At 38.3% G+C, this 27948-nt stretch overlaps 1 protein-coding gene and 1 long non-coding RNA gene across 7 annotated transcripts in view; one reads left to right on the top strand and one right to left on the bottom strand.

Moving 5' to 3' along the window:
• LOC141768337 (uncharacterized) overlaps positions 1 to 27948 on the top strand; it is a 206049-nt gene that overhangs the window by 155942 nt on the left and 22159 nt on the right. The window lies entirely within an intron of this gene.
• Positions 13689 to 23150, bottom strand: LOC141768331 (kynurenine--oxoglutarate transaminase 3-like). Of its 6 annotated transcripts, none has more exons than XM_074636523.1 (14): positions 23045 to 23150; positions 20988 to 21078; positions 20489 to 20550; positions 19231 to 19375; positions 18095 to 18244; positions 17891 to 17977; positions 17008 to 17130; positions 16775 to 16895; positions 15682 to 15758; positions 15505 to 15594; positions 15217 to 15403; positions 14680 to 14753; positions 14333 to 14419; positions 13689 to 14191 (listed from the first exon to the last, which is right to left on the bottom strand). In XM_074636523.1, exons 2-14 carry the CDS (start codon positions 21075 to 21077, stop codon positions 14135 to 14137), a joined length of 1350 nt encoding a protein of 449 aa, XP_074492624.1. In that variant the 5' UTR covers position 21078; positions 23045 to 23150; the 3' UTR covers positions 13689 to 14134. The 6 variants fall into 6 exon arrangements, with proteins under 6 accessions (XP_074492624.1, XP_074492625.1, XP_074492627.1 ...); XM_074636524.1 differs by having other exon boundaries at positions 22992 to 23114; XM_074636526.1 differs by having other exon boundaries at positions 23004 to 23046.

The raw sequence follows: 27948 nt of genomic DNA, 5'->3' as shown, positions 1-27948 counted from the left end.
TGCAGAAAAATGTATTTATTGCGGCGAGCCGCACTTCGCCGCTGCCTGGTGTGAATTCGGCATAATGATTTCAACTCTCTTCTGACTACACCCAACAGTGATGTAACACTGTATTGTGTATACTGCCACTGAAAGAGAGTGAAGTAAGGTGATAGTTTCACCCACTACATGGCAACCAAAGTAACATTTTCAAGGAAAGCAACAGGAATAAGAGTCTGCAGTCATGCTAGGGCTCTGTGAGGCTGTACTCAGCCATAGCAGTGCTTTGAGCTAACGGACGCCAGCATGCTAACATGCTCACAATGAACAAATGAAAAGTTTGACCTGAAGATGGCGCTGGTGGAAAAGTCAGAGGATCACTAAATGTATTGCAATTAATCCAACAGTTGTTGAGGCATTTCACAAAAAAAGCAAAAATGTCAAAATGTCACACTGCTAGCGTGGCTAAAAACATCCTCTCCTAAAATAAATGGAATTAGCGGCATCTTGTTTGTAAAATTGATTTCTTCCTACATCATCAATTGACATTGTTTATATATAACCTTTATTTAACTAGGAAGTCACATTGAGATTAAAACCTCTTTTACAAGTGAGACATTGCCAAGACAGGGTCAAATAGCAGCATCCAACAAATAAAGACAACATTGAATCACGACAGCAGCAATAGGTACGACAAAATACATTACATCATTATACAGTGCATTAACAATGCAGCATGTTGGTCATGTGTTTGCTATTTAATTTAAACAACTGCACTAAACTCACTAAAACATTGCTAGCTAACATTAGCCAAGCGACCCCAACAGTCAAGGGGTGAAGTCGGGCCTGATCTGGTCCGGTCAGATTATCTGGATTAAGTTTGATCATAGATTTTGAGCATCTAAAACTAGAGTAATAACCTGACAAAGGAGTGGAGTCAGACCTGATACAAGGGGTGGACTGTGTTGAGGGCCACCTGCACCGGCAATGAAATTCTGTTTGATGCTGCTTTGTCCACTGACATTTTATGTGGCTTTTCTAAATGCTCTGAATAAGTAACCAGATGCTATCTTGCAAAATCCATCGTGTTTGTGAATGAATGTTTCTTCCCTTATTTGATGTACTTGCCATTAGCAGGATACATAATACTTTCAACATTTTAATATGGAATATTACGTTGTAATGACCATCAAAAAAGTAGGCATTACTTGTGATTTTCCACTTTGTTTTTGCTCTTATGTGGTCAGATTAATCCTAAAAACAAATCTACATTAGAAGAGTCGAAATATGCCAGTAGAGCTAACATGTTATTACATTTCATGCTGTGAGCGGCTAAGTAGCATTAGGATACAAACTACGTCCGTGAGTGAGATGACTTATTTTACAGAGTAAGTACAAAAACATAAAACCTTCCAATTTAAACAAATATATTAAGATGTAATTACAGATCATAACATAAAAGTTAAATGTTGTGGATAACGGCATTTATGCTTAGTGTTCCAATTACAGATGGTGGATTGTAATCTTTTTATGTAGCGTTTTATCGAGTGTGTTTATGCTCTGGATAGGGTGTTTTGTGAATGTTGTAGGGAGGGCCTCTGGTCATTGCATGCCAGCCTTTTCAATGTAATGCAAGACCTTCCTGAAACTCTTGAAAGCTGACAGTGCTTGATGTGAGCCGTGTTAATTACAGTAATGGCACGCATTCTCATTAAGTCATTGTTTACGTATCCCGGGGCCTTATGGAGCCTGAGTGGTGCTCTGGTCTGCTCGAGCACCGCCGCCTCGCTGGTCTGTGTGGCTATGGCCTCGTTAACGCAGACAGCTGTTCCTCCCAGCCACAGCCATGGCCGACATGACGAGTGGCGCCGGACATGCCGCTGAACACACCCAACTGTCAGAAATAGAAGTATCCCACAAGGCAGGAAAACGTCAATGAGTAATCAGCGAGAAAGTGCTCCGCGGGATATGTTTTTCAGGCCCAGCCCCCCAACCCCTCGATGAACCAGCCGCTCCCCTTCACAAGACTGTTCATGAGGCTGTCTCGTGACCCCGGCCCTATCCCTTTAAATTGGGGAAGTCAAAGGTGCAGTCGGTGTGTAATTCCACCAGTAACCTGTGGTGAGGAAAACCATCTGCATGAGATGAACAGTGTCATAGGAATCCAATAAGATTTCTCAGACAGGGCATGCAGCCAAAAGGCAAGAGCAGTAATGATGCTGCAGGAAGTATAAGAAGCAACATTCATAAGTTCAGGGCCTATATCTATCAAGCTACTAAAAATTTAAGTTTGTACTCAAGCGGAAGATAAAAGTAAAAAGACCTTGTTTGAACTTGTGAATAATAACTATTTATCACATCCATTAAGTGGCATCTAGCGGTGAGGTTGGAGATTGCAACCAACTGAATACCCTTCTCCCTCCCTTTCTAAGCGTGTGAAAGAGCCTACGTTGGCCTTCAGGTGCCAAATTCAAGCTGCCACTTCAATGTAAAAACACGAAAGTCCCTCTCTAGATCCAATGTTTGGTTTGTCCATTCTGGGTTTCTGTAGAAACATTGCAGACTCCGTGAAGAGGACCCGCTCCCTAGGTAAATATGAAGGGCGAAAACATAAAGATTCTTAGTTTCAGGTGATTATACACTAATGAAAACCTAATGATGAAGATTATATTCCATTTCTGCAAATAGATCCCCCTAAAAACTACACACCGGTCCTTTAAGTTGGTTGAGCGTAGATCCTAGATGACTGTAGTACAGAAACAGAGGAGAGCACACACCTTCTGAGACATGTTTTGGAGTCACTATCATTATGAATAATATGTTAGCTGAAACAATATGCTGAATTCAGTATTGGTTAGTTTTAACATGGTAGACATGAATAAAGCTGGCACTGATTTTGTATGGCATTACTCAACATTAATCTTTGTCTGCACTAAATTCTCCAGTTTGGTTTCATTTTAATTCCATTTCAGACAACTTCTATTATCTCATCCCTATTTATAAACGTATGTTTTAAATATATTAGATTGTTGTTCATTTGACGTGTTAATTGCCACTGGAGATGTTAAGGGTTTCACACAAAATTAAATTTAACTTTTTAAAATATTCCAATTACATGTTTAGCTCTTTTTTTTTAATGAGCAATATGGCAGCTGTAGGGAAAATCCTTGTCTCTGATTGGCTATTCTTGCTCATAGCATACATGAGATCAAACATGTGATCACGTGAGAGTTTCTCTTAAAAATTAATCTTACACTTCCCTGTAAGCATAAGTCAATCGTGGAGTAAATGTGTCTTATTCTTCACACTCAGCAAATAACTTCTGAATCCTAAATTTGCTTCTTTAGAGAATTTTTAAGTAGGAGTCTTAGAAGTTTGACAAGTATAAATCACACTTTTTATCCCCATACAATATCATAATGATTCTTTAGACAAGGATATGATATTTGCTAATATCACAAAGTCTGCCACGATACAATTACGATTTGATTCAATTCAGGGGCCTGTGATCGATATGAGAAGATATCATATGCCCATTTAAAGTGGCAGTAGGCAGTATATTTTTGGCATCATTGGGCAAAAGTTCCATAACAACCTTTCAGCATATTGTAATTGAAGTGTTCTGAGAGAAAACTAGACTTCTGCACCTCATCATGGCTCTGTTTTCAGACTTTAGAAAATCTCCTAATCTACTTTGACCAATCACAGGTCATTTCAGAGAGAGAGCGTTCCTATTGGCTGTGCTCCGGTCATGTGACCAGAACTTGGCGTTCCTTCACCAGATTTCACAATGGCAGCGGCGTCACAAACTTCTCATTTTACAGCTAAACCGTGCACTACAAGATGATTCTAAAAACATTTGAGGAGAGAAATAGGCATTAACGTAACATAATATGGATTCATATTTGATCAGCGCTGCCTAGTTTGACCGTTTGGTTGGAGTTCATGAGTGATTGACAGCCGGCTCTCATAGACGGCAGCTGGACAGGGGACCTCAGATTAGCTCTTACTGCTTGTTTTCCTCCGGTATGTGAAATCTTGCAGATGCCGTTAGGAGCACCGGAGGACACAGAGGACACAGAGGCACATGATTTTATTTCAGGTTACCTGTTTCATGTACTACTGTCACGATATAGCAACCGTTTTATAAAAATAACTTTTTTTAATCACATTTGATCCAATCTCGCCTACTTCAGCTTTAAGACAATCAGTTTCATTTGATCAACTCACAAAAAAACAACTAAACTACTGGGCTGTTCCAAACATATAAATGAAAAACAATTTATTCTTTTTAGTAAAAAGAATAAAAATAGACCTCCTGTTATTCACTATACAGTGCCACATTTCGCATGTTTAAGTGCAAATGTTTTTAATCAATTAATAATTTAAAAATAAGGGTGTATCTTAAGGATGATTATATGTATTAATGTTTTCACATTCCATCGATATATATTGGATCGTTGATCATTAAATCAATACATCGATCCGGATCAATGGATCGTTACACCCCTAGTGCACATTAGAGCAGCAACCATTGACTATTTTCATTTATCTGCCAAGTATTTCTCGATTAATCAAATAATCGTTTCGTCTATACATTTTTAAATAGTCAAAAATACCCGTTACATTTTCCTAAAGGCCAACGTGACATCTTTAAATGATTTGTTTTGTCTGACCAACACTCCAAAACCAAAAGATATTCAATTTACTATCACATGAAACGATTATTATCTGATGGCATTAGACAATAACTCAATTACCAAAATAGTTTCAGATTAAAACAGCTGGTCAGTTCAAACCACTCTGGCCATGCAGCTTGTAAGGAGCCGCCACAAGCGGAGGTTTCTCTTTCCTAGTCCTGTTTCCCATCCCGATTTGCAATAATCTTTTTTTAATACATACATACCTAAATATTTTCTAAAATAGCTTTGATATGGCAAATTACAAAACTTATGGGATCAATCAGCATGATCAAATTATAATCAGCCCATCTACACCTCAAATAGTAAAGCAGGATCAAATAAGAGTTTGTAGAAATTGATTATTGCTATTTAAAAATGCATTGCAATAGTTAACTTATCATGTCAGAGGAAAGATGGCAGCGATGGCTTCAAGAAACTGGGATTGAAATGTCTATTAAGGGAACACTGCCTTTCCCTCTGAACGTGTGAACTATAAAAGCTTTAATTTCCCTATCATCACTAGGATCTAATACCAATCTGTGTTCTTTATTCAGGCCGTCTGTGTTGCTGCCAGACAAAGCCTTTGAAAAGCCAATTCCTGGGAATTAAAGAAAAGAGATTAAAATATCATTAGGTGCTACATAATTGAATGTCAATTTTGAATAAACTTGAATTCAATTCCCGGTCATTAAACTGAATGCGGTTCTGCCTCTTTTCCAATCATAGTTTTGAGCCCACAGATGAGAGCGAGGTAAGAACTTCAAAATCATTAAATTGAGGGGAGTTTGTTTGGCCTTGGCGTGCCAGACTGCTTTGATTCTGGCTCAGAGCAGAGGGATGAGCAGCTGGAGGAGAGATCAAATTGAAACAAAGCTTTGGAAAATTGAAGGAAACATGAGCATAATAATATTTAATAATTAAATTCTCGCAAACAATGGCAACCGAATGAAGTAATCTGCAAAAGTGTGCAACATCATTTGCATAATTGACACAGTCCCCCCGTCTCCCTCCTGTAAATGAATGATGAAGACAATAAAAGATGTTGCTAAAATTGGGAACAATAACAGCAAAATTTCATCAAGGCCCCCATGCTCTGATTAATCTGCGCTTGCAAATCAGTGCAGGGGAAAGAGAGAGAGAAAGAAGCAGAGAAAGGGGGGGTGAGATTGGGGGGGAAGGCAGGTGATTAACAACAGCAGGGATTGCCGCCGTGGACAACGTTGCCCTGTTTTGCTCAGCTCGAGGGGCACCATACGAACCCTTCTACACAGCTGCTGCAGGCACTGGCTAGCTGGATCATCCCCTGAAAGCCTGAATGAGTGCAATCATTTGTATTGTCATTAACCCCTAGTGCACTGCCTCCGTGCCTCAGCACTTATAAAACCCATAATTTCGCGCCTCGATACCAAGAACGGGCTCACACAGAGCGACAAGGTTGATGCAGACCTTTAAAAAGTTCCACCACATGAAAAAAAGCAGCTGATAATATTGAGCATGATATCATTTTATGTAACATTCATAAATGTTTCTCATCTTTCTCAGCTAATTATTTGCTATCTGAGCACACTGTCATTCTTAATTATTCAGTACGAAGGAACCGTATTAAATAAAAAAAACTGAATACAATGAGACCTGTTTTATATTCACGATTTCTAATTAACGGTTTCTCTTTATACGCATTTTCTATCTCTCTGATCATTTTAGATAACAACTTTCATCATCATCTTTTGATGTTTACAAAATAAAAAATAAAAACAGGCATCATCGAGATTTATGCTGCACATTCGGCTCCTAATAGCATTTGCGTTTACTAGTCAATTAACTTGATTAAATTCATATTACAAGTCTGATTCAACTTTGGTTTGCGAGAGACAGTTATTGCATGGTGAATTAAATAGCAGTATGGTAAAATGACACAACAGAGTAGGGGAGGGGGGATGAGGGGGGGCTGTAAACAACACAGGATAACAGAAATGACACATTACAAGCAATACAACCCATGTCTGTCTGAAGAAAAGGCTCTTTTCTTTTGGGCAGATAAGTCTGTTTGCATTTTTTCAACATTTCTTTCCAAATGATGATAATTTACATTTCCCACTATGAACATCAGTGATTGTCTGTTGTCCTCTATAGACTTTAGCACTAGCCCTACTGAAAACATATGATGTTTTCACTACATTCCTCACCAACAACCCTCCCGAATATCACCCCTGCCTCTGTATTCCCTAAAGCGACCACTATCTTGTAAATTCAGTGCAATTAGTAGCCTTAACATACCCAGAGACACTCATTTGATTTTAACCTCCTCTGTCCAATTAACAAAATGTAGGTTGGAAAATAAATGGCAGACGCCTAAGCAAATTAATTATGTGTCCACCAAGCTGTTAGCCCGTGTGCAGAGAGCAGGGGCTGGCAATAAGAGCTGGGCACACACTGCCATATGGCCTGCGTGGGAGCGGACATCGTTTGGGGGTGCAAATTCTCACAGATATTTATGGCTCGGTCACAATAGAGAACATGTTGTGAAATGCTGCAGAATTAGTCTAATATACATGTTTTTATGATTGCTTATTGTTTATGATGATTAGTAGGCTACTTGGTTTTGATCCATCTGTGATCCCTTGAGCCATTTTTACTTTCTATTATAAATTAAATTCTACTGTAACATGGATTTAATGGGAAGCAATTGTCTCTAAATGTTGCTCTGAACAAGTTTTTTGTTTTCTGTTAAAGCAAGAATTATTAAAGGGGAACGCCCCCCAAACTCACACATACAATTTATTTTACTTTTCACAAGGAGTACTTCTAGCCTGTGAAAACAGTGGTATCATGTTTTCTGTAGCTCTGGAGGGAGATTTCCAAAATTTGAAAAAAAATGACCCAGATGATGTCATAGTGATATCATCGGGGTTATCTCGGCTTATGCCTGAGACTTTACATTTTCAATAGGTCTGTCAACGCTTATCTGATAATAACGCGTTAACGCAAATTGTTTTAATGCCGCTAATTTCTTTAACGCATTAACGCAACTTGTGATATTGATCTTACGGAGGTTGTAGCAGGCTCCTGACATCATATGAAACTAGAAAACCTAAGGAATCCACTGGTACCAACCATGTCATACTAGCTTGTCGCAAAGGAGGCTAAATAATGCTCCAAACTTGCGCTAAATTTTGGCGAGGAAAAACTGCCAATGGCCATTTTCAAAAGAGGTACCTTGACCTCTGACCTCAAGATATGTGAATGTAAATGGGTTCTATGGGTACCCACGAGTCTCCCCTTTACAGACATCATGCCCACTTTATGATAATCACATGCAGTTTGGGGCAAGTCATAGTCAAGTCAGCACACTGACACACTGACAGCTGTTGTTGCCTGTTGGGCTGCAGTTTGCCATGTTATGATTTGAGCATATGTTTTTATGCTAAATGCAGTACCTGTGAGGGTTTCTGGACAATATTTGTCATTGTTTTGTGTTGTTAATTGATTTACAATAATAAATATATACTGTATATACATAAAGCAGCATATTTGCCCACGCCCATGTTGATAAGAGTATTAAATACTTGAGAAATCTCCATTTAAGGTACATTTTGAACAGATAAAAAATGTGTAATTAATTTGAGATTAAATATTTTAATCGATGACAGCTCTAATTTTCAAATAAAAGCCTGCATCACAAACTGGAGTTGTGGGGTTTAGACCGAAGTGGGCATTTTGAGGTATAGAGGGTCAAATGAAAGACGAGTTGCATTATGGGATATTTAGGATCCATCATTTTTGGAGCTTTGCCCATGCTAGAGACTAGAAGTCAGGATATCTCGGCCTCTGCTGCTTCGATTTTGACCATTCTTTTTTTAATCTGTCTCTTGTGAGTCCCTCGACAGGAAGGAGTAAATTCATTAAATGATTATGATCAAAAAAGGTCATGTAACAATACCATGACCATCCTCTGCACTGTCTACAACAGACACTTAGAGCTGTTTGGCAAAGTTTGGTTCAAGAGCAGGAAGAAGGGCACTATGCTCAGCTATGTTCTTCTACTACAGAATATGATCAATGTGGCCACCTAGAGGTCACATAAAATAACACAAACATCTGGTCTCATTTTAAGGGCAACAATAACCTAAATCCGCCTTCATAACAGGATCCTGGCATTAGATTATTGGCACAATAATCATAATTAACATAAATTATGATGGCATTATGCAGACAGACATCTAATCCACAGGGATCTGGTAACTGCGCACTACATATGTCTGATAACAGCACCCTTCATAATAATCCTATTCAAATTCTCAACTGCAGTTGTTATGTTCCCAGCACCGGTTTTCACACTACATTACAGCTATGTAGCATTATACATTCATGGTGCTGGGTATTCCTACACATGAAAAATTCACTCGACATGGCACATAGTGTAAGAGTTAGTGCTGTTAGTGTTGTATGAAACAGAAACTGAGCAAAGGTGGAATCAGAAGGCTAAATGCAGAAAACAGCTAGAATGTGTCAGCTAAGAAAAAAGAGATATTAAATATTGTAAAATTAAACATTAGCAGAAGAAGTCTCACTTAACATTGTTCAGAAATAGAAGCACTTTCACATTCATCATGTAATATTTGAAAGATACTAGGGCTGTCAAAATGAACACAGTAGTAACGCGTTAACGCAAATTTGTTTTAACGCCACTAATTTCTTTAATGCATTAACACAACTTGTTTTAGGTTGCAGCGGGCTCAGTTTTAAAGCCAGAGTGAAGATACTGGTATCATATGAAACTAGACCTAAACAATCCATTGGTACCAACCATGTCATACTAGCTTGTCGGCCATTAAAGGTACTATATGTAACAATTTACATGTTTTATTCACTTTGTAATGCCAATGTGTGAACGGATTGTATTGAATCTTAAAAACTGAGATGGTTCCCCCAACTTTCTTGGCCTATAACAGCTTGTGGACTGTTTTCTTTGTAAAAACCTTAAGAACGTTTTGAATCCAAAAGATATGACATTTATGCGCACTCTCGAGTGCCTTGCCCGTCTTCAGCTCCCCTAAAGCACCAACAGTGTGTTGCTAACGTAGCAAAATACTGTCCTGAGTGCTGAAGCTAAGGTTAGCCAGCTAGCTGTAACTTAGCTACACGGTGTGGATCTGCCGCTGGTTGCTTTGTAACGTTAGCTGATAAAGTAATTTGCAAACTGCAAGCTAGTATCATGGAGCCAATGGTCCAAATAAAATATAGGGACATTACAGAACATTATTCAAAGATATATATGATTGTAATGTAAGGTCACGTCACTGTTTTGGCCGATGCCCAGGATGCGAGCATGTGCAACAGGATGCTGACTGCAGTTCATTTAACAGCCACAGGTGTCATTAATAACAAGGATTTCCTGAAAGTTACATATAGCACCTTTAAATACTTGACAAATCTCCCTTTAAGGTACATTTTGAACAGATAAAAAAAATGTGTGATTGATTTGCGATTTATCACGATTAACTATGGACAATCATGCGATTAATCGCGATTAAATATTTTGAAATGATTGACAGCCCTAAAAAATACTAGTAAAATGAGGAGTGAAAAGTGTTTTGCATGGATACTAAGGAGGTGACATTAAAGATGAGCTTTAAACATTAGCTGCAAGATGTTGGTTTATAACAGGTGAAGCTTATTTCCATTAAAAATGTTGCAGATATTCCCTATCACATTTAGAAACTCAAGAAGGCCCATGTAGCATGATGGTATTGGATAAATGATGTCATTCCATGCCTGAAGCACAACGTCTTTGCGTGCTCTGCAAATTTGGCGCCATAAATACCCAACTTAAAGCTATTTCCATCTGTCAGAGTCAACAGTGGTATATGCCTGCACTTAAGCTGGTGAAGGAAGCATTATCTGATGATATTTTTTTAATTGTAGCCTCGGAGTTAATAGTTAACGTTCCAAGCTACTTGGCATGAAATTGTGCTGTTTGGTAGGGACAAAGGTGCTATATGCTCTGCGAGAAAAACAGGGGGAAGGTGAGGAGGGGCGTTGGTGTACGCCCCTCCAACCCCTACATTAACATCTACACACCATGACCGTGTGAACCTCTGAATTTATGTAGGCTCATGATGTCATGGAAAGTAGATGCCAGGTTTATGCGGGCTTATGAATAACCACAGAAATGAATTACACCTGTCTGCTGGGACAAAAGATCCATTTCCTTTACATATACAGAGTCTTTACTCCAACCCTGTACTGTGTCCACAGCCTCATGGTTATAGAATGACAACAGCCAGCTTAGTCTAGTAATCTGATCCCCCGGTCCGTGCTACTTTAGCCATTAAGAAATGATGAGGTTGATTCTAATGAGTTGAGGTGGTTTACTTTGATTTGAGTTTAGTAAATTAAAACATTGAACTGGTTTGACCTGCTCTAATATTTGCAACAGATGGCACGAGTCATGTTTATCTATATCATTTTGAGTGCTTTTACCATTTCTGAACAATGTAAAGAGAGAATGCTACTTTCCACATGTTAAGATTTTTAGGATAATTTGGAGATTTTGCTTATGTGGAACGCATTAACGCAACTTGCGTAATTTTTAGGTTGTAGCAGACTCAATTTTAAAGTTCCAGTGAATATAGTGGTATCATATAAAACTATAAAACTATTTTCAGCATCTCTGCAACCCTGAAAGATTATTGTGCTCACCCATTACAGCATGTCACAACACAGTCTGGCCATAAGTACAGTATTTTAGGTTCAGTTCATTTTTACAAGACGGCTCACATTAGTATATAAATTAACAAGTAGTAAAATCTCTATGGAGTTTTTGCATCATTTATAACTTTCAGTTTATGCATGTTTCAGAATATGTTTTCGTTCTTCCACTGTTAATGTGACCATGCCCGATCCTAGTGTAGCAGCAGTGATGTTTGAGTGAAACGTGCTATTTATATAAATGCTAAAACATTTAAATAAATAACCATTGAGAAAGTGAGTTGACTTTTGTTTTTCTTTTACATAACTGTTATAAAATATGAAGACAAACACTAAATACTACATCAAATGTGCACTGTCAAGTTTTATTACAGTCTGATGTACTTTGTCTCCCTCAAGTGGTCTAAAGGATAAACAAACACATCATTATTCACAGTGCAGTGTGGATATGATGATGACAAACTTTCAAATGTTACATACATGATTAGACCTTTTTTAAAGTAGATATGATGACAAGTCATAGTAGGAAAAGCACAGGTGTAATTAAGTACTTTAATGATGGCTGCATTCCATTCAGGGGTCATTCAATGCTGCTGGTAATGTGCATGCTGGTCCACTACTAGGGGCCTTAAATTGAGGGAAGCCATCATTAATGTTATTAATACACCTGTGTATTTCTGGCTTTGTCAAAATTAAAAATACCTGATATGAAAAATAATTACAGATTGGATCAATCGACCAGGGTCAATTTCAATGTGATTGGCATGCACCCGGGTCGCTAACAAATGGGGTCGGACAAATGTATTTGGTTGCAAATGAGGGCGCACAAACCGTGGCGCAACTGTCACAGGTCACCGTATCTCAAAGAAACGGTGCGACGGCAGCAGCAATGTGTCCAGACACACTGGAGGTGAATGACGGACGAGAACAACACGGATATGTGGCAAGACATCGAGGTGCGGGAGATCCTGGCCGTCCGCAATGAGGAAGATTAAAGCAGTAGATGAACAAGTTCTAAGAAAGCCTGAAAGTCTGAGAGACAACATAGTGTATATGAACATAACAAGACTGCTGAATGAGAGAGGCATCCGTCGTAACGTTACACAGAAACACACCATGTAAACCAACCACCTCATGGTGCCGCCAGCTGTGAGCGCATCTGTTTTTTCAGGCGTGTTTGCACATGTTCTATTTGTAACGTTACCTTTTTTAACTTTTTTAATTTTCCAAATACACCTGCAAAAAGATCCATCTGTCACCTGTTCCATCTGTTATACAGTACCAAACCCAGTTCTAGTTCATTACATTATCGAGCAATTAGCAAACTTCATGAAATATAAACTCATTTTATTACATTTGGACAAGCTCTTACATTATCCAACAGTTGCCACATGCCTATCTGAAAAACATGAATAGCCCTACTATATGAAGCAAATGTATATAGTATGTTATTAGTCTTTCATGTTCATATTTTATATTTTCTAAGATGGTTGTAGTAGTCTAGTGTATTCTAATATATTATTTATATTGTGTATATGAGAGATATTATCTCTAGTGTTGATATGTATATTTACTGTCTATTTACTGTTCCTGCTGCTGTAACACAAGAATTCCCCAATTTGGGATCAATAAAGTACATCTATCTATATATCTATATAGCTATAGATAGCTATATAGATATATATGCACACAATAACGGTGTTAAACTGACGTTCATTTAAGTTCAGCAATTTTGTTAAATTAATTCAATTGTTGTATTTTATCAGTTACAAAACAATTAAAATAAATCAAGATATGCTGTATGTCAACAGTGTTGAGATCACGTCATAAAAAATATTCCCATATGTTAAGGTAAAACACAAACAGTTATTCAAGCACATGTAGCTCGCTGAAGTGTCTGTCAGCCACATGCAGACTATTTAATCTATTAAATAAACTCCACAACAAATACGACACACTGTATTGAGATTAAACATGTCAAAGAGACAACATCGCCCCCGACTACTGAACCGCGAATTGCTGTTGCAAGTCTTGCGAGAGTTTTTGCAAGTTTTTGCAGATTTGCGGGCTCCCCTCTCTAGTATACATCCATAGAATTACTGTGATAGCGTTTTTTCTTTTTCCTCTAAGGTAAGGTAAGGTAAGCTTATAAAGTTCCAGCATTAGGGGTCTTATTTATATCATGTGTAGCATTTAATGCTTTTGGTGATTGCATTACTTTATTGTGGCATTTGCATCAATGTAACAATACAAACACATTAGGTTGTGGAAAACAAAAAGGGAGGGTGAGAAAAACAGCATCATTTGGGAAACAAGATGAGTCAATACATTTATTAATTGCATTGATTTTAATAAAAATAACAACAATGCAACATCTGCATCATTAGTGATTTCTTTTACAATGAAGGTTTTACAAAGAGAAATGGAAGGCAAATATGAACACAAAGCACAGTAAAGTCAAAGCAGCAGATACCATCCAACTTTGTATTTTGCAATCAAAGATTGTCATCAAAGAGGCTCACAACACACCATAATATTATAAAATATTTCTTTTAAAAAACACCTTACCAAACCGGTTCTCACAACGCAGTCCAACCCAGACTCAGAATATGGATAGGCATTTTTTCCTATCAACTCTTTTACTGTTAGTATTTTACCAGTTTCTAGTGTGCAATATTACAGGTCAGATCCCATTCCTTCAGTTTGACCACAGGGCTGTTCCTCCTCCCTGAAATCGTGAAGTCTTCAGACATCGCATCCCATTAAATCTTCCTCCAGTTTTTCAAGATGGCCCCTGCTGCATCGAGAGTACTGTCTTGCTGTTGAGATACAAACAGTTGAAGGTTATGAAAATATTGTGTTTTTCAGAGAAGAGAGTGCACCTCGGCCAACATTCATCTTTACTAGATCATTTTGGATGTGCTGTGTTTTTGGTTTGTGACAGACAGTTTTGTATTTACCTTAATGAAGCAAAGGCGAATATATTTCTCAAACTGCTTCGTGGACTCCTTTCCAACAAACGCTGTGACTGGAATGGCTGCCAGTTTCTATATAAGCAAATATTATTCATATTTTTAAAAAACAATGGCTGCAATATGCATAGACTGTATATTCAGATGGATGACGGGTCTCCACTCCCTCCAACTGTACACAAGTGATGACAAAATATCAAGATGTTTTGGCATCACTATTGAGGAGCTGACATGTCGTCCATCTTTGTATACAGTCTATGGCAATGTGAGAGCAACTTAGAATTAATAAGTAGTGTATTGTAGGGAGCTAAATCGAATGAACTCAATCAATTTACCTTTTCTTTAATCATCCACTTCACAAACTTGTAGTCGTAGGCTTCGTCCTCGACCATATGTGACAGGTCCTGATCTACAATGAACACAGAGCAGAGATGAATACTCAGCAGTGTTGGGTTGGGGTCCAACAGACGGTCCCACTGCTGAGCCACTAAACCTAAAAAAACTTTATTAGATGTGTCATATACATACATACAGGTACATACATGAAATTTGACCTCTGCATGTACACCCATCCTTAGGAGCAGTGGGCTGCTGTAAATGAGCAACTTGGGGTTCACTGATTAATTACAAAAAACTGTCTACATAACTGCAGCGTGACTTCTTTTGCATAAACTGATCTACTAAGTTATTTCTTCCCTCTGTGAGCTTCCATTGCACTTCTTGAATCAACTGTTCAGTGAATTTCTATGAAGCACATAACATCAACACGAAACCTAAAATATGATAACGAAACTAAATCACGGTAAAAAATGAGCCGGTCTACAGCAGTGTAAATGTGCTAGTGATGTCAGTTTAAAGGTTCAGTAACTCACTGAGAGATGCGACATCCACGAGCATGAAGTAGCCTCCCTCTGGGATGACTGGAGTCATACCGGCCTCTCGCAGAATGCCAGCCAGGCGGTCCCTCTTGCCCTGAAGTTCTTCTGCCAGCGAGGAGAAGTAGCACTCTGGCTGATCCATTATCTCAAAGTTCTTCAGCAAACCTTGTGCCACAGCCTCCTGAGATGAGAAACAGACAGCTACAAGTTTCAGACACAAAAAATATATTTAAATTATCTTTTGGGTTTCAAGGAACATATGCAAGAGCTGTGCAAACTTGCCTGTAAAGGTGTCGGGCAGGTGTACATAGTATTCTGCATGACGGTCTGAAGATGCTTTATCAGGTGTTCAGGTCCTACAGACCAACCAAGCTAGGACACAAGAAGTTCAACTACATGATGTGCAAGAACTGATTGTTGAATATTAGAAATTGTGTTCTGAATCCACAAATTTCTCACCTTCCATCCGGTAACACTAAATGTCTTCCCTGCACTGCCGATAGTGATTGTTCTATCCCACATTCCAGGCAGAGTGGCTACGGAGAAAGAAAATCATATCAAAACTTCAGGAAAATGAGAGAAAGGTAAGAATGATATTTCATCTTTTAACAGTAACTACACTTTGAAGATTTTAAATATGAAGAACATAATTTCCTGCCAACAATATTTTCTTTAGAACTGTGCTGGTGTTTACAAAGTAAACACTTTAGATCAGGGGTTCTCAGCCTTTTGTAACTTAAGGCCCACTGCTATGGAGGACGGAACCTGCCAAAAATTAATGAATAAATAAATAAATGACTCGATAAATGAATAAATGTCATTAAATGTAGCAAAATAATATTAAAAATAAATATAGCCATTAATTAATTGATAAAATGTGAGAATTTTATATTTCTGTTTAAATTTGCTTTTTTATTTATCTTTGTATTAATTCCCTTATTTATTTAGTCTTCTGTTTAATTTTCCCTTATATTTATTATCGTATTTATTTTATTAATTTTTAAATTTATTTATTTATTTTTGCATTAATTTATTAATTATTGCATTATTTTTTATTTATTTTTTTGCATTTTGCATAGTGATAGCCTCTTCCATAAATGAAAGAGGCTATCACAATTTTTTTGATGGTTAACTCTTGAATAAACTGTTAACTTATCTTGTTAGCGACTGAGCTTACCGGTTTGCAGTTAACAAGGCGGCCACTACCTTGGTGGGATATTGTAACTGGGTAGGGCTAGCATGTTAAAGGCTAGCTTGCATGTGACCCGTTAACTTGCCAGCCACAGTAGCTCGCCAACAAGCCCTGTAAGTAGTTACAGTACTTCTTCACCAAGCTTCCAGCATCGCCTATTTCACAAGGACACATGAATCTATTTTGCTGAGTGACATTCTGCTGTGACTGGACCCTAAAGCAAAGGTTGCTGCATGTTTTAGAGGTTTCCATCCCTGTAGCTGTGTGTAAAGAATGGAGGAGCTTCTATTATATATAAGATGGATGATGGTGATTGGCTCTTATATACTTTTTTTTGCTTAACGGGTATGTTGAGCGTACCGATTTTGATATGTTGGTGTCCCTTGTAGATGAGCCACTCGTAAACCTCGTCACTGAAGCACAGAGTGTCGTGTTTAATACAGAGGTCAGCAATCATCTGCAGCTCGTCTCGGGTGAAAATCTGCAGGAAGAGGACAGGAACTACTGAAAGCACTTGTTTTTCCCGTCATGTCAAGTCAGCAAGCGCTTATATCTCTCAGACATAACGAGTGATGACTGTGATGTATACTTGCCTTCCCAATAGGATTGTTGGGGGTGTTGATGATGATGGCCTTTGTCTTTGAGTTGAATTTACTGGCAAGCTCATCTGGGTCAAGAAACCAGTCGGCACTTGTGATTGTCTTTGATCCAGACTTCTAAAATATTGCAGAAGACATTTTGAGATATTGGCTCCGAAAATCTACTAACCATAGAAATAGAATAGGATAGAACAGACATTCCCATTCAAATCAACGTAGCAGGATGGTCAGAGGGGTGGACATTTTTATGTGCACCGTTGCCATAGCGACCGTTGTAGCAGGCTAACTTCTATATAAACTAAACCGACTTACGGCTAGTCGCAGACTCATTGACGTGAGGTTTTGCAGATGAGCAGTAGAGCAGTAATGTGTTACAAAGCACAGAGAGTGAACTTTAACAACTTAATGCTTCATCCACACACTTGTCACAACGCAGGAAAGCACATTGCTATCGCCAGATGAGTGGCATCTTTGTTTGGCTCATTTTCTGTAACCAGTGTAGCATTATAGGGTCCAGTGTGTAGGATCTGGCGGTATCTAGTGGTGAGGTGAGGAGATTGTAACCAACCTGAAGCCTCTCCTGTGCGCCAAGCTTGTTGGAGAGCTATGGTGGCCGATGCAAAAATGTGAATGGCCCTCTCTAGAGCCAGTTGTTGTGAGAATAGCGTAGGTCATTTGGAGCGGAGCCAGTGCGTAGAGTGTGTATGTACGTGGGAACACTCTTTGGTACTAGTCAAATGACCACAGAAAACACTTCAATGTCCGTTCTACTCCTATTCTATTTCTATGCTACAAACATACTCGAGACGTACAGTAGGTAAATACTGTATATATGGAACATGTATGCCAAACATCAGTAGCTTTAGGTTTAACTTACAAGGCGTAACGGTATCAACACAGGCTTGGCCCCTGCCATCTGCACCATCGGTACGTAGCAGTCGAAGAAAGGTTCTATTATGATGACCTGGAGAAAGAAACATTACACAGAAAATATACTGTAAATACTGGGAGCATGTTTATATGAATTTCTATGAATATAAACACCTCTGTATAACCCAGTCAGAGAAAAAAATGTCCTTACCTCATCTCCCTCGTCCACCAGTCCTTGCATGGTGCTGAATAAGGAACCATAACCTCCTACTGTGACCAGAATGTCTTTGAAGGGGTCAATCTGGCGCCCGCAGACCTTCCCATAAACCTGAGAGAGGGCCTTCACCAACGCTGGATGACCCTTACAAATCAACAGAAGACATACGTTATAAAAGCGACATACAGTAAATAGTGGATTTCTGCCAATAGCAAATATGTACATTTTTATTTGATATGGTTGCTCCTATCTCATCCACTATTTTTCTGAATATGACAATATTCAGAATTTGATACGGGTCATGTAAACAGCATATTCCGTTTGGATATTCTGAATTAGGCCTTATTTCGAATGGAGAATTTTCCAATTAAGACATCTAGGATGTGCTGATATTATTCAGGTTTTAGGAGCATTCTTTGAACATGTATACAGCGCATTTGGAATATCGTCTCAATTTTGTTTTTACTACAGTTTTTAACACAAGAAGATGGTTGAAAGAACGAAAGAGAGAGGCTGTGTTCGCACGGCCCAACAAGTCCGCCAATGGTTATGTTAATCGGAGTATGCATGGCTGCATGTAAACCGGAATATCAGTGGAATATTGATTTTCATTAGCCATGTAAACAGCTTAGTAGGAATATTTTGTGCGTGTAAACATAGTCACTGTCGGATACAATACAAGATGAAAATAACCAAAAGTTTATATTGTCTGCACTGTAAAATTAGACTGAATAATCTACTTCTATTTTTAAATTTGACAGTGAAATTTAATTAAATAATGCATAACATTACATGACTGGTAACACATAATGTACATCACTCCATTTATTCTAAAGTACAGCTTACAATTTGTCATAAGTACCGATAGTTGAATTGTAGTTAGTTTATAGCACCCACGCAAGGTGACATGCCGCCGTGCTTTACGATTCCTATTGTTACAACTGTCAACACCCAAAATCACACAGTGTAAAGAGGCGTTTACAGGTAAAACAGAAAGTATCAAATTCAACTCCCTCAGCAACACTTTTCCTTTTCATAAAGGAATGTTAAATAACCAGGTTCCAAAAACAATTTGCTCTTCGTAGCTGTGGAACGTGAGTTAGTGGTTACAGTTAGTTTGTCATTCTTACAAAGCCTCTGGTGTACTGGTTCATCTTGTCCACTGATGCAGCCTCCGCCAGTGCCTCCGTGACGTAAGAAGGTGGAGGGATGTCTGGAAAGCCTTGGCCCAGGTTAACAATGGATGGGTCCGCTGCCACCGAAGTAAACGCCACCCTGAATTGAACATAAAATAAGCCATTACTCGACAGACCAGAGATTAATAAAAATGCTTCTGACCAAAGAACTAATTTCTAGTAAAAACAACTATAAATTATCATTTACACTAAACTGAAGTCTCTCACCCAAACCTACTGCTATGGGTTGAAATCAACTTTGACTGACGACTATTTCCTCTGTTACAAGCACAACACATGTTTGTGTTTTCCTTGCATGTTGTTAATACATTGATATTAGGGCTGTCAAAGTTAATTTCTTTAACGCATACTCCAAACTTACAAACTTAATTTTGGTGAGGAAAAACTGTCATGGCCAATTTCGAAGGGATCCCTTGACCTCTAACCTCAACATATGTGAATGTAAATGGGTTCTATGGGTACCCACGAGTCTCCCCTTTACAGACATGCAAGTCATAGTCAAGACTAGTGCAAGTCAAGTTAGCACACTGACACACTGACAGCTGTTGTTGCCTGTTGGGCTGCAGTTTACCATGTTATGATTAGAGCATATTGTTTTATGCTGAATGCAGTACCTGTGAGGGTTTATGGACAATATTTGTCATTGTTTTGTGTTGTTAATTGATTTCCAATAATAAATATATACATACATTTGCATAAAGCAAGTATATTTGCCCACTCCCATGTTGATATGAGTATTAAATACTTGACAAATCTCACTTTAGGGTACATTTTGAACAGATAAAAAAATGTGTGATTAATTTGCGATTAACTATGGACAATCATGCAATTAATCGCCATTCATTATTTTCATTGATTGACAGCCCTAAATGACACACTATAATGAAGAGACATAGTGTAAGCAATACATTGGTGATACAAACACATCAATCATTTTGTAAAAACTTCCCCCGCTTCCTTTAAATTGTGTAAATGACATGAATCAAATGAAAATCAAAAAATAGCATGAAGAATACAGGGCTACTGGACTGCACACCCTACTTGCCAGACTTACTTTGCTCTTGTCTAACATCAGAAATCTGGCTGGCTTTCATGTAATAACAGTATTGTGTAAAATGGGAACCTGATCAGAGGTCTGTGAACGGTACGCCTTTCCTGCTGTGTCATACAACGAGATGAGTGTTTCACTTACCAGACATTCTTGTCCAGTCCCTCGATTCTTTTGGAGTTTGTATGCCGTGATGTCATTATATGCTGCAACACAAAACCAAGGTAGATTACACCTAAATTAACAGCTTATTAAGTGTCCGGCATTTACAATTTGCAATACCAACTACTCACTTGCTTGTCCAACAAGCTTTGTGATAGAAGTAAAATAATCATTAACCACTCACTTTGGTGCTGCACATTAACATACCAGGACTTTGGTCAGTGGTTTTGTGGTTATGTTAGTGCATAATTTGAATCCATTAACAAGCCATTTTCCAACAACGCTATGCCTTCACTGCACTGGTGTTAATATACTGAGCTTTTCAGAGTCACAGTAGCGTAAGTCATATGCATCCCACCTCTCCACCCAAGCACATAAAACTGTTTTAACAGTGTCTAATTTATGATAAGTCCTGCCAATTAGTTTATCACCAACCACATATCTATGTAGCTAAATTCAAAGAGTTATAAAGTGGACTTACCTGTGAAGTACTAAACCTTCTCCTGCAGTTTATGTTAGCTGAACGACACGCAAACTTGGAGCAGTTCAGGACTTGGAGTGCTATGTTCATGCTGCACAGAAAGAGAGAGATGAAGAATACAATAAAAATGATTTTCCCTAATCCTGCTCTCCTGTGATAACTTCTGCATACAGGTTTGCTTCTGTCACACTGGCCGTTTGCTCCGGTGTATGCTGCTACATGTACATCTATTTGCAGTAGTTGTAAGGTTCATGCTGCTGACATTTCCCACTACACCACTCTTTCTGGGATGCCAATTGATTAAAAAAAGTCACCACAGATCTAAGTATGGTGGCTAGATCGGACCAATACAGTATATGATTTCTCTTCTGGATGCACATTTGAAGAAAAATACTTTCATACTTTTAAATAACAACCGACTGAAGATTGGGTTTGCTATGATCTAAAGAAAGGCGTTATGAATTAGGCTAACAAATGTTGGTTGATGTATTAGGTTTGAACAAATAAACTTGACATTAAAGGAACAGTGTGTAACATTTCGGGAAATCTATTAGCAGAAATGGAATACAATATTCATATATTCATGTTTTCATGAGTGTATAATCACCTGAAACTGAGACTTGTTGTGTTTTCGTTAGCTTAGAATGAGCCCTTCATATCTACATAAGGAGCGGGTCCTCTTCACAGAGTCTACCATGTTGCTGATGTTTCTACAGTAGCCCAGAACGGACAAACAAAACACTGGCTCTAGAGAGAGAGAGCCTTTTACCTTTTTAACGGTCAGCGTAGTTCTCCAACACGCTTGTCACACTGTGGTAATGTGAGCTGCAGAGAGCAAAACCGCGGTACCGCCAGCAGCCGTCTGACTTCCGTTGCTCCTAAAGTAGTGTTATTATGGTAAGGACGGCCTCTGAGCGAGGTGAACGGCGTTACCGCTCATCTTACCAGTCTTGGAAAGGGAGGAGTGAGTGGAAGGTGACTCAGGTGTTGCAATCTGAAACCACACCCCTGGATGCTGCCAAATCCTACACACTGTGCCTTTAATTCTTAGTTAGTGAAACTGGCAATGTAACGCTAACCAACGACAAGGAGAGGGAAGTGTCGATTATCTGCTTTTTCTGTTTTAAATCATTTAGTATATTTGGGTTATGGACTGTTTTTCCCCCCCCAAATCTTAAATGAATGAAACAACAAAAAATAAGCTTATAATAGGGAATGATATTCCAACTTTATACAAACAACCATTAGGTATAAGGATAATGCAGGGAGCTCTATGCATTCAGCAAAAACAAATGGATATATAGGAGGAGAGTAAAGTTGGCTGAGTTTTGAAGTGTTGGTCGGACAAAAAGGTCTCTGAAGGAAATAGAGAATGACTATTTAATTTGCTTTACTACAACAGCAGATGGGGCCAGTGTGCTACTCATAAATCCAGCAGAGTCCTGACACAGATTCAGCCCCTGGCAACTAGCTACTGTACACAAACACCTGCTAAAAACCAGGAAGCACTGTCTGGCTGTTCAAGTACAAGTGTTTCACCCCGTTATTCGCCCTTAGCAGATGTTTGTTGCTCCACTGTAACATTACCACAGGCAGGAAACATGTATGTTGTTAGTAACAGGCATGTTAGTCATCGTTAGCTGCAGCACACACCGCTTGGTAGAGACTTTAGCACTTTCCAAGGCCTATTGAAGGAGGTTGGGACACGCGTCATGGATGAGTGAGTCTGACGCATGCGCAGTAGAATCTGGTCTGCCATCGCTGAAATTGAGCCAATCGTCCGCAGCTTCAGTTACACTGCGCATGCGCTGTACCTAACCCAAGACCCGTGTCCCAGCCTCCTTCTATAGGCCTTGGCACTTTCTAGCTAGCTTTAGCCAACAGTGACAACATTGAGCTGGTTATGGCTGCCAAACGAGCAGACAGTTACTTTAGCTTCCTCTTGCAATGAAACACTGTGATGACAGCAACTGCCATGAGTCATTCTTAGAGAGAAACACGTACCGTGTAACTTACTGGTAGAAGTAAAACCACCAGGTCAGCAACCACACACTTACTTGTCGTCACACTGTATTGCTCAAACAGAGTTCCAGTGAAGTCCAGCGGTCAGTGAGGAGGAGGAGACGTCCTCCTCACTGAATGGAGAGAGCGCTGCTGCATTTACTGTTGTCGGAAATTGGCAATACTAACATGTAGGCCACCGACAATGGACATTCTAAATCGAGAATAATTCAGTATTAAGCATGTTCCAATTGAAGATATAATGTTTGTTTTTTCCATTTGTTTCATTCGAGTTAATAAGGACAGAAGGGAGAAAGGGAGTAATGGTGAAAAGGTAAGATGAGATGGGAGAGGACAAAAGTACAGGCAAAAGGAGAAAAGCTTTTCCATTTCAAAAGATTTGTTATTTTTTTCTGTTAAGAACTATGGATTGAAAATGTTCAAGTTTGCTATGTTTGAGCTTCCATAAACATTCTGTCAAAGTTTTAATGTTGTAATGTTTTAAATTTGTGTCATCAAAATAAAGTTGTTATCTTAAAGAAAGGTTTCTCTTGTTCTCCTAATGTGTCCTGTCAACTGTGTTACGTGTGGTTTTTGTGTCATAAATCTTTTAAATGTTGGCTAAACTGTAACAAAAAAGATGGGGGATATCTTTAGAGAGGGAAGTCTTACATAAGGATAGTGAATAACTCTAAATTCAGTGTAATGTGGAAAAATATTCATCCTTCCTGATAGCATCCCACAAAATGTCCATTATGAAGCTCAAAATTCATATTTTCAAATCAGTTACACAGACAACCTTAAAACCTCTGGTGTATAGACTCAAAAACGTTCAAACAAATGTGTAGTACCTTGTTCATGTTTTATATGACACAACGTTTGTCTGTAACACAGTTGACAAAATAATGAATTAAATGTTTATTTTCATTAAAATATTTAAAAAGTCATTAGGGCTTAAGCTCGGCAATTTATGAATTTAGCACATTTAGGGGGTATATTATGGTAACAACTAAATTATTTATCAAAAAAGAAAACTGATTTCTTCACTTTTTGGTTGACATGAAATTTACCCCTAATTATAGAATGACTCACGAACTGACGAAGCAAATCTAAAAAAAATAGAGCCGGGTTGTAATAAGTGCTTCTTCTCAAACTAGTTTTGAGAATCACCTTGTTGTGGGTATTTCCTCTTCAACATTTGTTCATGATTATGATTTAAAAAATTGTATTATTCACTTCACTTTTATTCTCTTCATTTTATTTTGTCACTGCATTAGTTGTCTGTTTTTACCTGCTTAGACAAAGTCAATAAGGGCCAATCTAATAACAACACCAGAGCTGAGAACATGTTTCCTCTCATTACAGTAAAACAGCTCTGTCACATAACCAGTTTTTATCATGGACTTTCTACGTGGTGTCCCTGAAGGCAGCATTGTCCCGAGCTGGATCCCCAGTGTGTCAGCTGGATGGATCACTGCACCTCAGAGAAAGCTCTGTGGTTTTACAGATAGTGAATTAGATCAAGACTTTTTGATTACTTACTAACCACTATTTCAAGTTGTGTGATCCTGCCAAGTATGCACTATCATCAGGCTCTGTCTTCTGATTGAGTTCTTGCTTTGTTTTTAAAGTGTTTGGCCTGTACGACACCTGGTGGCCTGTAGTATTACATTTTCTGATGAAGGTTTCCCCAGCATGTGGAATGTGTTTATGCATCAGGAGCACCTGCTATGTGTTGAATCTCTGTCAAATCCGAGGAGCTCTTCCTCGCTTGTCTTTTATTTAGGTTTCCAGCTGTTTCTTTTGTTTATGAAAAAATACCAATCAAGCTTTCAGCAGCAGCACAGTACATAAACCTCAGAGGTCACTAATAACATCCTAATGGTGTTGTGTTGCAAATGCCACTGCTACTAAAGTCAGCATACACATCAGCATATACACAGAGAGAGTGATAGTGAGGTTTTTTCATATCAGATATGTTTAATGTTTAATTCACTTTTCAATGTTGTTGCCATGATGGACACAACTTGTGATTATGGTTCAGGTAATGTTTGCTTGTTTTTGTGTTTCATATGATCCAATATGACTGAAATTAAGTTTATATTAATTAAACGTTACCTTTTAATTAACTATTTTTAAGGATCCAATTTAATTCCTTAAGGTGTACTTTTTTATTGAAGTGCTCTGCTACCACGTGTCGATTCTCTCCTGTAAACATTAGGGACTGTAAGAAAATTATTACGGAGGGAGTGGCAGAAAAGGGGCAAGGTATGGTACTCTGACTATTTTGGAGAGCAGGGAAGGGTCTTTCATTTATTTTTTCAACCTAAATTTCTATTTTATTTCAGTCTTTCTTAGCAATATAGTTAATAGTTACATAAAAATGGTTATGACATTATCATACCGTATGACGAGAACAGCAATTCTGTCCCTGTGTAGGATCCAAAGTGTGTTTTTAGCCTGTGTTTTTTTTTAAATTTGTTTAGGCTACACGCGTTCTTTTGGTTACTATCATTTCTGGTTATGGGCACAGGGGTGTGTTTTCACTTTATTTACTAGTGCACTTGGACAACGGGATTTAGACAGAGGTGTGCGAGACTGGAGTAACTAGTGACGTGAGGTGACAGTTAGCCTATGTTATTGTTTGTGATTCTTTTCATTTAATAAACATTATAACACACATCTGGACTAAGAATGGATTTGTTTTACGTGTCATACAGTAAAGCATGGAGGACGGAACCTGCCAAAATAAAAATAAAAAAATGACTCGATAAATAAATACATATATCATAAAATGTAGCAAAAACAATAATAAAAATAGATTCATAAATAAAACAAATGAAACAGAAGAGTAAATAAATAAGGGGGTTAAGAAAGATAATAAATCAAAATAAATAAAGATAAATAAAGAAGCAAATTAAAACAGAAATATCCATTTATGTCACATTTTATCAATTAATTAATGGCTATATTTATTTGTAATATTATTTTTGCAACATTTAATGACATATTTATTTATTTATTTATCAAGTCATTTATTTATTGATTGATTGATTTTTGATTTTGGCTGGTTCCATCCTCCATAGAAGAGCCTACTTTAGCCTCTTAGCAACTTTTTGATTGATAGTCACTACACTCTGTTTCAGGGTTTTTAATGTGTACATTGGTGTCGCACATTACAAATTACATTTACATAGTAAGGTTCAAATTGGTTCCATGATTAAACAAGTTGTACCAATCTAACACAGTTATGTTATTCTGACATGTTGAGGGGAGGGTGTTGCAGTTTGTTTACTGCGTCAAGAGGAGGGTTCAAATAAAACACTGATAACCCTGGGGAGGGCTTTGCTTTTTTACAAAGTGAAACAATAAGGTTCAGCCCTCCTCACCACCGCCAGCATTTTTGTACAGTCCCTTAAACAATAGGTAATTATAACAAACTGTAACATGTTGTCTTCTGAGACTTCTTCCTACAATTAGCCACTTGAGTCTTTTCACCAAATGTTGTCCAAGTGTCTAAGTTTATCACATGTCGAAAGGGACAACAGCTGCTCAGTGCAAAACAAATCGGTTTACCATATTTTAATGTATGAGAAATATGCAAAAAAGTACCCTCTGATATAAATGGGATGGACAAAATATTAGAAACACCTTGAAGTACAACACAATACGATTGTTGAACCACAAACAACAACCTCCAAAATGACCATAAAGTTGAATCAACACCTCTATGAGACAGTTCTGGCATTTATAAAGGTAGGATTATTGCAGCTCTGCTGTATTAAACTGCATTAGTTTTAGCTGGTGTACTTAATAAACTGCCAACTGAATGTAATTTTATTTACTTATTTATTTATATCTTGTCAATGTATACTGGTCCAGAGGCTGCAGAGTGATTCACTCTGTGAGTAGACCGCCCCTCACAACAGGAGGATCTGCATTGTATTGATCAGCGCAGCATGCCCTCCAACTTCTACTAGTTACAGTTAAAGAGATGCTGTGATGGAATTGTGAAGATGGAAAGTAAAAGATAATTTCCCTATGGCGTATCTGTTATATTTGACATTATTAATGTGATACATTGGACCTGCACTATCCCTTTGTCTAGCAGCAGCAAAAAGGAAATCTTCAAATGTCAGTCAGTGTACTATTAGGCCGTAATAGTGTGATAGTCCCAAACAGCTGTAAAAACAGCCTCAGCCCTCCTGCAGAGGGAACAAGAGGGCAAAGTGGAGTGTGAAGGAGACAGTGATTCACAAACTTTTATAATATTATATAGGGGATGGAAATATCAGCTTTATATGTGTCATCAGTGGGGGGAAGTAATAGCATTTACTCAAGTGCTTAAGTGTTATTTTGATGCACTTTTACTTCATGTACTTTACTGGAGTATTTCCATTTACCACTATTTTAGACTTCATTACATTTCAGAAAAAAATGCTGAATTTGGGGGCAGCACAGTGATGCAGTGGTTAGCACTATCGCCTCACAGCCTCACAGCAAGAGGTTCAAACCTGGCTTGGGGCTCTTCTGTGTGGAGTTTGCAAGTTCTCCCCGTGTTAGCGTGGGTTTTCTCCGGGTTCTCTGGTTTCCTTCCGGTTAATTGTTGACTCTAAATTGCCCGTAGGTGTGAATGTGAGCGTGAATGGTTGTCTGTCTCTATGTGTCAGCCCTGTGATAGTCTGGCGACCTGAAGCTAGAATGAAGATACTAGTATCATATGAAACTAGAAAAACCTAATGAATCCATTGGTACCAACCATGTCATAGCTTGTTGCGAAGGAGGTTAAATAACTCTCCAAACGTTTGCAAAATTTTGTCAAGGAAAAACTGGCATGGCCATTTTCAAAGGGGTCCCTTGACCTTTGACCTCAAGATATACAGTATGAATGAAAATGGGTTCTATGGGCACCCACAAGTCTCCCCTTTACAGACATGCCCACTTTATGATAATCACATGC

The sequence above is a fragment of the Sebastes fasciatus genome, chromosome 5 (genome assembly GCF_043250625.1).
Source record: "Sebastes fasciatus isolate fSebFas1 chromosome 5, fSebFas1.pri, whole genome shotgun sequence".
Taxonomy (NCBI): Eukaryota; Metazoa; Chordata; class Actinopteri; order Perciformes; family Sebastidae; genus Sebastes; species Sebastes fasciatus.
Note: the sequence above shows the minus strand (reverse complement) of the source record. Positions and strands in the feature narration are given on the sequence as shown.

Bases quoted from the DNA above. Each gene is read 5' to 3' on its own strand.
- LOC141768331 (XM_074636523.1), bottom strand. From the start codon at position 21,077: ATGAACATAGCACTCCAAGTCCTGAACTGCTCCAAGTTTGCGTGTCGT. The intron at 20,551-20,987 runs GTAAGTCCACTT...TTTGTGTTGCAG, and splicing joins GAAGGTTTAGTACTTCACAG to CATATAATGACATCACGGCA. The intron at 18,245-19,230 runs GTAAGAATGACA...TTGATTTGTAAG, and splicing joins ACCAGTACACCAGAGGCTTT to GGTCATCCAGCGTTGGTGAA.